At 42.4% G+C, this 14,317-nt stretch overlaps 1 protein-coding gene across 2 annotated transcripts in view; it reads left to right on the plus strand.

The window, feature by feature from the left end:
- fat4 (FAT atypical cadherin 4) overlaps positions 1–14,317 on the plus strand; it is a 110,544-nt gene that overhangs the window by 61,945 nt on the left and 34,282 nt on the right. For both annotated transcript variants that reach the window (XM_079671913.1, XM_079671912.1), the window contains exons 3-6: positions 679–940; positions 1,564–1,914; positions 4,562–5,484; positions 5,758–5,932. In XM_079671913.1, coding sequence (XP_079528039.1) covers positions 679–940; positions 1,564–1,914; positions 4,562–5,484; positions 5,758–5,932 — 1,711 coding nt within the window. The remainder of the gene's footprint in view (positions 1–678; positions 941–1,563; positions 1,915–4,561; positions 5,485–5,757; positions 5,933–14,317) is intronic.

Raw genomic sequence — 14,317 nt, forward strand, 5'->3', positions numbered from 1 at the left:
GGTGATGGTTTGAATATCCTACGTAAAATGTTCAACATGTTACAAACTACTGTATACATGTATTTTTCAAAGAATAAAACAAACCACCAGTTGCATCCCCACCTTCACATCAAAACCCCGGAATAAAGCGGAAATACATTACAATTAGAATGTTCTCTTTTTAATATTAGACAATCATAAAGTTGTGAGTTGGTTTCATGTTTGTTCATCCGTTTTCTCTTTCCTCTCCTGTCACGCTTGTATGTATGTAGTGTCTCCTTGACGAAGGGTTTCATTCATGCTAGAGAAGTACAGAAGGTGGTCTGATCTGAAGACATGACACGCTAACATCTGTGCTAACGTGATTTCCTTCCAGATAGAGTTCCTTTGATACCTATAATCACTATGCTCTTCCTCTCTGCAGCCAGGGTTCAGAAGAGTGCAACAAACTTACTGGCCCCTTTTCTCACTCTAAACCCTGGGAAAAAGTTCAGCAAATATTGACCTAACATTTGGTCTCGGTTTTTGATTACGATGAGCTAATCCATTCGAACAATGACCGCGTAAACACGAATGTTGATTCCAAAATGTGAGGTTTGGTGCCGTAAACAGGCAGAATAAATATGCAGATTGACTCGAATCGAGGTTACTTTATTTGCAGTTTCAAACTATAATCGTACTTTGTCTTCCTAACCTCAGGGTCCCAATGCTCTTGTGACGTACACCATCATCAGCGGGGCGGACGACAGCTTTCGGATTGACCCTGAGTCCGGAGACCTGATCGCCACAAAGAAGCTGGATCGGGAACGCCGCTCTGAGTATTCCCTTCTGGTTCGGGCTGACGATGGGAAACAGTCGTCCGACATGAGGCTGAACATCACGGTGAAGGACCTCAACGACCACACGCCCAAGTTCTCCCGCGCAACGTATTCTTTTGATATCCCAGAAGACATGGCGTCAGGTGAGTGTCATTCAAAGTAGCCTCTTGTTAGTAAGTCAAACAAACCAGAATCGAATAACGTAGACAGGCAATGTTTCGTCTTCTGCAAAAGTCCTTAGAGTGAACTTAGATAGCTCTGTTAAGGTCATCAAGAACTCAAATCATCTGAGCAGCTTCTGAGTAGAGGTTTATAAGAACAATGTTTTATACGAATGTTTTATATGACAGTGGTAGCTCTCCCAAATCCTCTTTATCTTCCTTGAGGGTAAAATTAAGAGTTTATTAGGTCAAAGGGACAGTAACTGATATTTCATTTATATGGAAATCTATCAGCGACCAGCAGCATTTACAATAATACTGACAACTTCCTGGCACCACTTAAATCACAAGAAAGAGTAAAAGTATGTTTGGAAAATCCAACAGGAGTTCAAGTGAGGACTTAATTACGATATATGTACCAGTAATACTAAAAAACACCTAATCATGGCTGTTATTGCATCATGTTTAAAGGCCATCAGTTTAATAACGATCAATGGTTCAGTGAAAAAGCAAAACAGTTGCAATAATAAAGTCCCCTGTAGATATATTAAATTCTTTTCTTCAATAAAGTGTAACTTCTCGCCTCTGTGGTACAACTCTCGCAGGCTCCATTGTGGCGGCTATTCTGGCCAGCGACTCTGACTCAGGGGTGAACGGGGAGGTCACCTACTCGCTGGAAGATGACGACGAAGACGAGACTTTCTGCCTGAACCCGGTGACCGGAGTCTTCAACGTGACGCGTCCGCTGGACTACGAGACCCAGCGGTTCTATATCCTGACGGCAAAGGCTCGGGACGGCGGGGGGCAGGCCAGCACGGTCAGGGTGTATTTCAACGTCCTGGATGTGAATGACAACCCGCCCGTATTCAACACGAGCTCTTACAGCTCGTCTGTCTCCGAGAGTCTGCCGCCCGGATCCAGCATCGTCACTGTGGGGGCCAGCGATGATGATGATGGTGAGTACATTACATTTGACTTTATTATTTGCCCCTTTTGTTTGTTTGTTTGTTTGTTCCCCATGGAAAGCAGCCTTGGGTCCCTTGAAATGCCCTATACAAATGTAATCTATTATTATTATTATTATTAAATAGGGCGATTAGTTATTTTGTAACTTATTTTCAATTCAAAGACTGGAATGAAAACAATACTTACTTTACGATTACTCCTTTTTTTCCGTGCCACAGCGGGGCACATTTTGAGTCTTACAGCAAAGGGGACAGTGCAGATAAAAGGCAACATAAAATAAGTAGAATAACATATTAATAAAACCAGTACGTACCCAATTATAAAATATTAATAATAACAGATCCAAGATAAAAAATTATGTTGCGGCTATATAAAAATAAATACACATTTAAAGTGTTGCTATGAGGAGTGATAATATTTCAAGGTAAGGGATTTCAAGAAAGCTGTTTTTTTTTTTAATTACTACAAATAACAGAAAACTATATTTTTGGAAAATGCATTCTTTGTAAAAAAAATTTTTAATTATACGTAAAAAGAATCTCAGAAAATAAATAGAAGAGGCAATTTTCCACTTTTGAATTTCTCATGGCTTATTTTCTTATTTTTCTTAAAATGTGCAACTTAAGTTTATAATAAATATGTTTCTGTTTTATTTCCTAATTTGACAACTTGACAATGGTTACCCGTTACAAATCAAACTCTAAAACAAATCACCACATTTTGGCACTGTTTTGACTCCATACAAGTTTTCAGATGAATTTTTCTTGTGATTTAACCACCAATAACAAATGTTTTTTAAAATATAAACTAGAACCAGAAACAGTTGGCAACAAATACTTTAATGTGTACTTAGATCCCAGATAAATCAAGTGTCGTCAAGTATCCTGGAGATGTCCGGACACTTAAAGAAAACAGTTCTTTGAGGATGTTAGAAGCAGTAATGTATTCCCAAACTGCATAAATCAATGGTTAGTGAACCAAAGCAGATGTATTTATCTGCCTGTCATTTTTTTTATGACGGTCGGTTACACAAACCTACATTTTATTTTTCGTTTTTATTTTGCGCCCTGCATGAGTGACTTGATGAAATACATCTTCACCGTGTGATTAAGTGGCCTGAGTTATTCCCGCGTCTCAGGTGGTGGGGTTTTTGTGTTTGTGAAGTGCCGTGTGGTATTTGAACAGTCACCGCTACTCTCCTCCGCTGTAATTACCGCTTCACCCAGACCTAATGTGGTTATTGTGACCTACATTCCTGGGAAATACGCTGCCTAGCTCTCCACCAGAGTCTGGCTTCTTTCTCCACTGTCCACATAATCTGACCACATCATCCTGTCAGATACATACTTGCCGCTTTCCACTGTCAAAATAAAACGCCGCCATTGTTAGCACTTCCCAAAGCCCTGACCCCCGACCCCCAGACTCTAGAGCCTCGACTCGGATGGAAGCAGCACTCAAGCTTTTGATAACGGATTGCTTGTATACTGTAAATACAATCTGGAGTGTGGGAAGGTGCCGGCGCTTTCCACATGAATACCCTGTTGAGTTGAATTACAGACGCTCAATTACAGACTCATTGTAACCCCATTTTAACCCCCACTTCCAGGGGGAGGGCTGCAGATTACCCCTGATTTCAAGGATAGATATATTACTGCACCCATGTACTCGGTCAAATTGTAGCTTTCAAATTTAAATACATGTTTTCAAAACGTCACAACCACACTATCAGTTTAGGAAGTGGTTAGCCGTGGTGTTTCTCTATTGATAGCCATCTGTCATGCTACATGAATGGATCGTGTACTTGGAGGACAAGAGTAGTAGCAGCCAGAGCTCTCGCTACTGCATGCACAATATGTGGAAATGCTTGTTTGATAACGCATATAAGTGCCTTATTCATACGCATACAGAATATTGATCAATCACATCTCGAACAATGGATGGCTATATCAACATTCAACCTTCACTACATCCTCCTGTCTATTTGTTATCTGGCTATTATTTTATTCTAGGTAGTACTCTTGGAGATTAATTTGTTTTTGGCACTGTGTGTGACAAGACAAGGTTTGTAGTAAATAATGCATCCAAACTCTCAGCCTGAAAATACCCCACATCTTATCTGCCAAAATAAAATGTTGTTTCCAGGTTTTATTTACTCTCCAGCCAGGGAGAGTAATGTGTTTAACCTTTGGAGACAAATAAAAATGTAATTTAAAATAACAGAGAGTAGATTTGTTGTCTGTGTTGTTTGTGTTTCGGTATCCTCTGGTATGAAGCACTTTGGACTGACAGTGGTGAATTTGCTGTGTTTAGTTTACTACAGACAAACAGAAAATGAATCTGTTTTTATAATCAAATTATTAACTCTTCTGGATTAAGCTTCTCAAATAAATTAATTTGACAATTTGTAATCATACATGAATAGAAATGGACCTGTTTTTGACCTTTAAAGTCTTTTTTTGCTATTTCCTAAAATTTCATTGACAAAATGATCAATAGGTTAATCAATAAAACTATTAGGGACTTAGTCAACAATGAAAACAAAATTAGTATCTTACCTACCAAATGTGTGGCTGCTGTTATTGACAAAATGTTTATGTATCTTTATGATCGTCTTGTAACTTTCTGCTTCTTTTCCAGGCCCAAATGCTCAGCTCCTGTACAGAATAGCTTCTGGTGATCCCCAGAGCCACTTTGTCATCAGCAAGGAAGGAGTCCTCCAAATCCAGAAGGCCTTGGACCGAGAAACCCAATCCTTCTACAACCTGGTGGTCACAGTCAACGACCTGGCCCCTCCCCCAATGACCCGCTTCACAAGCACCGCCCAGGTGTCCATCATCCTACTGGACATCAACGACTGCCCGCCCACCTTCACCTCTCAGAGGAAGACTTACATCCAGGAGAACACGCCGGTGGATACGGTGGTGTTCACTGCCAAGGCCACGGACGCTGACAGTGGACCCAACAGCTACGTCGAGTACTCCATGAAAGGACCTTTCGGGAACAAGTTCAGCATCGGCACGATCGACGGAGACGTCAGGTTGGTTGGGGAACTGGACCGCGAGGAGCTTTCTAACTACACCCTCACAGTTGTAGCTACAGACAAAGGCGAACCTGCTCTGTCTTCAACAATGGATGTCACTATGATGGTTCTGGACGTCAACGACAACACGCCGAGCTTCTCGCAGAATATCTACGACATCGAGATTGAGGAGAACACCTTGACTGGGACTGATGTCATCCAGGTGTTCGCCAGCGACTCAGACGAGGGAACCAACGGGCAGATCCGATTTTCCATCTCAGGAGGCAACACCAACTCTGACTTCAGGATTGATTCGGTTACAGGGGGGATTTCTGTGGCCAAGCAGCTGGACCGCGAGGTGCGTTCATCGTATTCGCTGGTGGTCCAGGCCGCCGATCGAGGCAGCAGCCCGAGGGTGGACCGAGCGACCGTCAACATCGTTCTGTTGGACGTCAACGATTGCTCCCCTGTGTTTGAGCTCTCTCCTTACACCGTCAATGTTCTGGAGAACTCTGAGAACTTGCCCCAGAAAATTCTGCAGGTCAGTTTTTTTTTTCTCAAACTAAGGCTACATAGTTTTGGTCTGTGTAAGGGTTACTTTTTGAAATAGAGAAGTAATACGTCAAACTGTACTAAACTAGTATGCATGTTTCTTCTGCCACTGCTGCCATGCTTTGACTTTCCAACTCTTCTATTAAAGAGGCCATTTCATGCTTTTTGGAGTTTTCCCAATCTGCCCTCTTTATTTACCAAAGTCTGTTCTTCTAGGACTGAAGCACACAATCTCTAAAGAACCTGTTTTTGGGTTTTCCAGGTCGTTGCCAGAGACGACGACCAAAGTGCCAATGGCCAGCTAAGCTACATGCTAAGTGGTGGGAATGACGAGGGCGCGTTCAGTCTGTCGTCCAGCGGTCAGCTGAGACTCACCCAGACTCTGGACCGCGAGGCTCAGGGGAAATACATTCTGCTGATTACAGCCACTGACTCAGGTAAGACCACAGTGATACCATCTCCAAATGTTTGACGTTTTTGGCAAAGATTCGTTTTTGCACTGTGTAATATGTCCTGACATCGACATTGTTTATTTTTTCAAGCAAAGCTAGATACATATTTTTGTAATCATCCAACAAAAACAAGCTGAAAAACAATATTTTCCTAAACTAACAGCAATGTCAACAAACAGCATTTTGATTTCATATTGTGTGCAGTCCCCTTTTCGTGTGGTACAATAAGCTAAACAATCCCGGAGTTTTTAGCTTAACAAAACAGTGTTTTTTTTTTTTGACCCATTCTCTAGAAGTCCTTTCAGCGGGTTCGATTGAACAGCATCCTCTGTTTATTTGGACATGGCGGCATAGCTTGTTATAGCCAGATAAAAGGTTAACTTGTTATTGCATGGAGGCCAGTTAATGTGCAGTTAAAGGAGTACGTGCGTATCCCCGTTGCAGCCAAATCACATGGTTCACAGTTAAGTATATGTTTCCCCGAGCTGCTCTGGCACGGCCGTCATGGTCTGAGGGTGGTTCTGTTTCATTCCTGGACTGACCATGTGACCATTCATAACGCTGTGTATTTTTGACACTGCTCAGGCTTTGGTGAGAATTGGGACAATGTTGCATGAAAAATGTTAGATACTCCTGCAGTATGTAAACACACTTCTGAGTGAGTTTCCACTTCATAATCAGTGAATAATTTCTACATTTCCAGGGGGAGGAAGTTACATTATTTTGGTTACTTTTAAGTATATTAATCAAACCTTTTCAAAGAAAGAGTGTATTCTCTTCATGTATTGTTGATATGTCCTTGCTTCATACAGAGCTTTGTGCCACATGGACAAAGTTTCCCAACATACTAATTAGGATTCGATCCCTTTTAGTACGCTTCAAGAGGAGTCCATATTTAGAGCCCTGACAACAATTCCAAAATATTTTGACAGCGCTTTTCAGTACAATGTTGGTACGAGGCAGAAAGAAGGATTTGGTGTAGAATATCAAAATATCAAAAAGCCCATAATCATAGTACAGGCCAAATTACTCGGCAGCATTTTCTCACATTTTTTAGGCCTGGGCTGAGACGGTGGGGGGGGGGGAATGCTTCTCCCATGCAGCCGCTATCTGGCAGGGAGTGTTGAAGGTGGACGGTTGCAGACATGTTTCCAAGTCTGCTTTCTACCATGACCCATTTTCAACCACAGACATTCATCTTAACATCCCGACGCCTGCCTTTATCTTCCTGTACTACCATATAAGACTAGTTTGACTTCAAAATGCTGTGTAATCGAGAGAGAAAAAAGGATTTATTACCCTTAAACTTCAGACTTCAAAAGTATTATTCTGTCAGACGAGGTCCTAAACTATCTGCTGCTCAGGAAATAAATTGTATTGTCAAATTTGCAACAGCCAAGGACGAGTAGTAGTAGCCTCTATGCCCTGCAAACACTTCATCACGAGCAGAAGAGATAATTTTGTGTTTTACCCAAGAGCAACAAGATTTACGATCAGTTTGCAGCATTTCTTTAAAACCTGTTCTGTGAATGAATCATAGACGTCCACGTACCCAGAGCTATGTGCCTGGGTATCGTGCTAACAGTGCGCCATCCTCCTGGGACGCTTCCAGTCATCTCATTGAAGGTAAAGTCATTGAGCAGAGCTTCTCCGCCTGCTGTGCCGACCGAAATCTGTCGTGAAAAGGATGGAAACAAAAGAGCTCACCGCGTGCTGGTTCCCATAATAGGTTCTGGCTCAGTAAAGCAGACAAATTTGGCAAACGTTTACCATTATTTGAAAATCTGTGCACAGCCCCAAAATGTGGCATCCACACAAGCTGCTTAAAGGTGTTTTACAAGGCCTCTTGTTGAGAGGATATTCTGTTTTTCTCCCTCTCTCTCCCCTTGTTTATGGAAAGTTCTTTGCAGCGTTTCTGAGTTACAAGTTGTGCTAGATAGCGGGGAAACATCGGGGGGCTGCGGGGTCCGAGGTGGACCCTAACGCCGGGCCAACATCTGGGATCAGCTGCAGGAAGATCAGATTAGTAAGCCACTGTTTAGCATTGCTAGTTCCGCCCCTGGGGAAGAATGTGAAACAATACGATTTGCATTCGGAGCCACACAGTAACATACTTTGTGTTTGCTGAATTGATTTAAACGGGCATCTGAGGTTGAAGGAAATATGTTTTTTATGTATCTGGCAGCTTCTAAAGTGTGTTTTTACAACCGATTAGCATTTATGAGTCCCAGAAAGAAATTAGAAAGCATTCTTTTCATTCTCTAAACAATTATCTTCTTTTCATTTTTAATACTTTTAATGAATTTCCACCATATGGAGTCACTTGGTTCACTTGACTGATTTCACAATAAGTAAATAAAGTTGCCAGACGCTTTTGTATTAGATTTCTAAAATGGAACAGTCTTGGAAAGGAAAAGGGAACTTTAGTGGAAAGAGATTTTTGGGTCACTTTATCAAAAACCTATTTAACACACTACCGGAAAGGGAAACCCCCAAAAAGCATAATAGGGCCCCTTTAAGAGAACTTGTGTTTGTGTCTTCACAGTAATGCTTGTATTCCCTGCTTTTCATGTCACTACACCCATTTGTATTTGTGTTTTCTGTCTGTTGCCTCAGCGCCTGTGTGTGGTGGTGAGAGCGTCCTCGGGCTGCATTGACATGCACGATGTTTGGTCACATTTATTAAAGGGAAGGCACACTAAATCCCTTGGCCTATGTCTATTATGGCGGACGTGGCCTCATAGAAATCCCATGTCTTTCACATCCCTCCAGCACATCGCCCCATACTGCCACGCTGTTTGTATATGGCCTTTTAGCTGCTGGGTGAGGGGCAGTTTTGGGGGGGCTAAACGACCGCTTAGCAGATAAAGAATTTTAATGACCATTCCTACCCCAAAACAGGATCTTTTATGCTGTTAAATGGCTCCCATGCATCTGGTGTAGAAACCCTTCAGTCTTCTTGAGTTTTTTTCTCATTGACTTCATTCTTTGAATAATGATCTGTCAATCTCCTGTCATCAAGTGTTGAACAAGAACAACAAAGAAAACTTAACCTGGGCCTTAAAGCGGCCCTATTCTGCTTTTTCGGGTTTTCCCTTTTCCTGTAGTGTGCAAAATAGGTTGTTGTGCATGTCAATGGTCTGCAAAGGCGAAAATTCCAACGTTCCCTCCAGAGTGAGTTTCTCTTTCGCAAATAATAACATTAAAGCATGAAGACATGTCACAGTAGAGGAAGCAATACAAATATGAACCTGAAAATGAGCAGAATTGGGCCCTTTTTAATATGGTTAATTTATGAAGGCTTCACTCAGTCTGCAGTCTTGTGGCAATACAAGACATAGCCAAATAAAATATCAGGTTCCTCAAATGAACTTTTACGGAGCAGTTAAATTGTGGATTAGCTCTCACAATGTGGTGTGGCTTTTTCAATGTGAGTTTTTCCTATCGCCTGTTTTCCACTCGCTGGTAAACTTCCACAATAAGTCGATCGGAGTGTTTGTGTTAACAGCTTTGGTGAGTTTATTTTTTAAAGGGGTTTCGGTTGGATGATTAGCCTGGCAGAATGCACTTTTTAATGATGTTTATTTGCTGTGTTTTTGTGAGGTTAGCACACCAAGTTCTCTCAAAGCTCATTTTATTAAATCTCGTTGTTGCCGTTCATGGCTTGCTTTCCTTTTGAAACACATTGCAGCGTTGGATGTGTGTGTGAATACGTTTGCATGCTTTCATTTTTTGCCCTTTTTTCCAAAGTCATATTTCAGTTTTTATGTAGGCCACGTATGAACATTATAGAGTTGTATTATGAGGAGTTCTACTGCCAGTATATGTTCCCCACACTGGTTATGATCTGCTGGTGTAGCCGTGTCACCGTAAAATGGAAAGCAGTCAGAGAATGTTCCACTGATGCACTGCTAAATCGGGATTTCCAAATATTCAACAACAGAGCAAATAAAAGCACCATTGTAATAAAACAAAAAACAAAAGGCAACTCACTTCATAAAATGTCACCACAGGCCCTAAAATATGAGAAATGGCAGCACTTCTTGTCTACCGATATGCTTTCTTTGCCTGCATACAAACCGCCAAACCCCTATCCGTAACATATGGGGAAGAAATTATGCAAAAGCAGTCAGACGTAGCACTCCATAAATAACAGGCGAGCTGTGTAACATTAGGTTTAATTTGACGAATGCCTCTGAGATTGGCGTATTATTAGAAATATTCTCTCCCTCTAAAACCGAGTGGCTGCTTTGAGTGTTCTACTCAGATATCCCTTTCACTCCCTTGCTTGTTAAGTGTGAGAAAACCTCTGTTTACTCTGTTATGTTTGGCAAACTGAGCATTGGGACAGCTCACACCCTGCACACAGCTCCACCGAGGCTATTCATGGGTGCTGGACGGGGTCGCATTAAAAGAAGCTTTGTTGCAAAGCAACAGGTTCTCAGAGGCAGAAAAATGTCAATTTTGCCTTGATAGCGGCCAATTCTCTCTCCCCTGAGTAATGATGTGTTTTATTTACGCTGTCCCTTAAGAGCACAATCTAGCCGCAGTCCATAAACCGTAATTAACCGTTTAGCCTTAAGCTTCAGCCGAGATGGGCTGTCTCATACATTTACACATTCATCCGTCTTCCTTAAGTCAACCTGTCCTGGACTTCCCACTTTAATGAATCCGGTTGTTTGGACATCCCAGCTTTAGACCTTGTTTGTCTGATTTTTTGATAAAACATCAGTCAATCATATATAGGAAGAGATTATCTCTTGTGCCAGCAGAGACACTCAAACCTGCTACTTAGCGCGGCTTAGACTGAGCAACTCAGGGCAACTCGCAGCCTTTCCCAGGAGGTGGGTGCTGCTGTTTCCTTCAGATCAGCCCCCCGCGAGGCTCTCTCAGCGGTGAGCGTCCTCGTAACAGCTGTGGCGGTCAAAAAACCGATCACTTAATCGTCATTAACACATGTATTTCTACCCCCTCCGGTTCAGAAAGTATGGCCACGCCACCTTCTTGGAGGTTAATGTGATTTGTTCGGTGGTAATGTACACTAATAAGGTGCTTAGACCCTGCCATATGTTTATGCTAGACAATACTTTCTGGGTTGAGAGGCTTATAGGGAAAACTGTCTGTGGGTCTTTAGGAGCCAACAGATGGTCAGATGGTCTAGTTTAGTCTCCGGGTCCTGAAAGCTTGTTATTTTGGACGCGAGTTCTTCTGGGGTTATTCTGGGTTCTCCTATTTTCTCCAAACGTGATCCTCGCCGAAACAATCCTCTTAGATCTGAGCTCAGATTCAGCAGTGAAATATAAGCACACACAAATTAAATGTCATTCCCACCGCCGGTTTAACAAGCACTTTGAGTTCTTTGGGATTATGCTGAAATATCAAACAGAGGGCTGTGTTTTGCTTGTCACTGTCCCAACTGTGTCATTCCCAGATCTGAGGGGAATGTGCTGCATTTGATTAAATTGTAATGGTATTTCAAGATTCAATTAAAGCGGGGAGGAATCCTCATGTGGCTGCAGCGCTTTGAGCTCCCCGACAGATTCAGTCGCTTTGTGTGAAGACGAGGTGCACTGACGCCAGCGTCTTTTTTTACTTTGTCCCGTAGTGCAGGGGTGTCAAACTCAAATACACAGTGGGCCAAAATAAAAAAATGGGTGCTAGTCGAGTACCGGATTGGTTCAATGTTTATTGCAAAAGTTATTGAAATGAACTTATTGCACATATTAAACCTGGAACTAACAAAGCTTAAATTATTGCCTATAAAAACAACATTAAACATTAAATAATCAGTTGCATTCATTTCTTATGGCTCTATCTGCAGCTTCTCCAGAGTCATTTCTTATGATTACATTTTCCCACAGGCCAACAACAGCTTCAACAAAAATATTTCCCTCAAAGAACAAACCAAACATGCCCTGTTGTCGTGAGAGAGAAAGTGCAGAAGGAAACATCCATTAAACTCAGGTTGCTGCTCTGTGATGCTAGTTCAGATACTTGGCATCTCATCTTGGGTGCGAGGTCATCAATGTTTGGGCTCAGGCTCTGAGTGGAGGAGACCCTCAGGATGGAGTGAAGGTGTGCGTGCAATATACCGGCGGGCCAGATCTAATCGTAATCAGAAATTATCCTGCGGGCCGAAATGAAATCCACCACGGGCCTGATTTGACACATGTGCCGTAGTGTAATGGCTGCTCAAAGGATTAGAAATAAAGTGTTATCTGAATACCATCAGTGTGATGTGTTTCCATCACTGTCCCCAGTGTTGGAGACAGGGTTATCATCAGGACTTATCCTTTATGGTATCCACACCACTTCAGAGCTCAGTGACTGCATCACAGCTCTCTAGGGCAAAGCCAACTCACGGAAACATTTTCTTTACTGATTGAGGGAGCATGCTTCTTTGGATCTAAACCCCATTTTCTCATGTGCAATAATAACCCAGATCATTTGGATTGAATATACACACATGAGAGTAAGCGCCGGGTGGTATTTGCTTAATGTTCTAGTCAAAGCAACATTTCTAAAAGAACATAGTTGGTCTTGATGTTAAAGCGATGACATTGATACATTCTTGGCGTGAGGTAATTACCGATGGTGTGAGTGTGTAATCACCAGCAGAGCAGTGTCGGGTCATGGCGGTTTGCTTTCATAAGTAACCCAAGATTAACCCCTGAAATAAGATTATGCTCATGGCACAATCTTGACACAGACGAGAGGTATTGCCTTCATTGCCTTATCTGTTTTGGCCGACATGTGATTTACAAATTAAAGGTGTTTAACATAATGGTAGTTAGAATGCAAACAAGTTTCTAATGGTTTCTACTGTCAATCATGCACAAGCAGTGACCTGGATATCTTGTTTTAATCTCATTCAGAGATCTCTTTAATGAACTGTGTAGTTTTGAATTAACATGTATTTGCATTTATTTGATTTCCTCCTTCGTGCTGCACCTGCCCTGCTTCTTGTGTTTTGTCCTTTCCTGTAGTGTGTTATATAGGTTTCCGTGCATGTAAATGGTCTGCAAAGGCTAAAATCCCCCGAAGAAGTTCATGCCAGAACGAGTTTCTCCCACACACCACCTCAAACGCCTCTATTGGACTTGGAAAAATAAAGCACTGTATGACCATTATAGCATGTAAACATATCAGAGTAGAGACACACAGAAGGCTACACATATGAACCTTAAGATGAGCTCAAAATGTCCTCTTTAACACGTCAGAAAATATAACTAGCTCCATTTGTATTGAAATAAGACAAAGAATTCAGGGGACAGGATTTGCCAATGGAAAAATTCATTTTTTGACCACAGTGGTTGGCAGCCATTGGTTGGCAGCTGACTTCCCGCTGCAGATTTCCACCAGCTCTTTTTCCATGGCAAAATGAAATCATTTGTCATATAGTGTTGGGCCAGATTAAGAATATTTCCTCGCCATATCCACCACCGATGCCCCTGAACCCCTGTTCCTCTTCTTGTGCCACGAAGCAACAGGAGACCGAATCATCGACCCTGACACCGCTGCAGGGGCTTTGCCAGATTCCAGTAAGACTGTTTGGAAAAGATGCTGGCATTTCTCAGCCCTCTTGGAGAGCATTCCTCCCCTATTGAGTCACTCCCTCTTCAGAAAAGAATAAGGGGATAGAAGTTATTTCCTACATAACAAAAACTATTCTGGGTTTTCTTCTCTTACTATTTCGGTATTTGGTAAAAAATGTAAGAATCGGAAACAGTGGGCATACTCAGCTGCGATGTTGACCCGGTTATTAAGCAGCCGCCGTCTTATGATTCTTAAGAATGTCTCGCCCTTTCCATAAGTATTTGAAACAACTGTCATTTACATACATTTGCATACCTTCCAAGATATAGTGTTCCCTTGATGACTAAATCCGTCAGCCCACGCGATGTAACATGATCGATCTGAACTATTTACACTTTGGACAGCAGGTTTTGGGGGAAACAGCTGCCAGGGGTTATGTGATATCAGTGAGCCCCGGGAGGCTGAGAAGGCACGTCCTGAGGCTGCACATGATGCTGTTCGGAGTGAGATACTAAAGAAAGACACAGAAAATAACCCCAGTTTGAACGAACGCCTGACGACGCCTCCGGGGTCAGCGCAGGTTCAGGGTCAGAGAGAGGAGCGTCAGGGGGCTTTTGAACGCAATCGAGGTCTTCACTAAAAGGGGGGTTGGTGGTGTTTTGCTCTATGCTTACTAAGGATTAGCTGGGGTGACTGGGTCCTGTGCCTCGGAGTCCCTGATGCGCTCGGTGACAGACCTAATGCAGGTCAAAGGTCAAGCAAGTGGTGGCGGCGGTGGAGCAGGTTGTTCATTCTTCCAAGGCAGTAAACAGGTTGTGACATCACATCCTGTGC

This window comes from Notothenia rossii (genome assembly GCF_949606895.1).
Source record: "Notothenia rossii genome assembly, chromosome: 3".
NCBI classification, from domain to species: domain Eukaryota; kingdom Metazoa; phylum Chordata; class Actinopteri; order Perciformes; family Nototheniidae; genus Notothenia; species Notothenia rossii.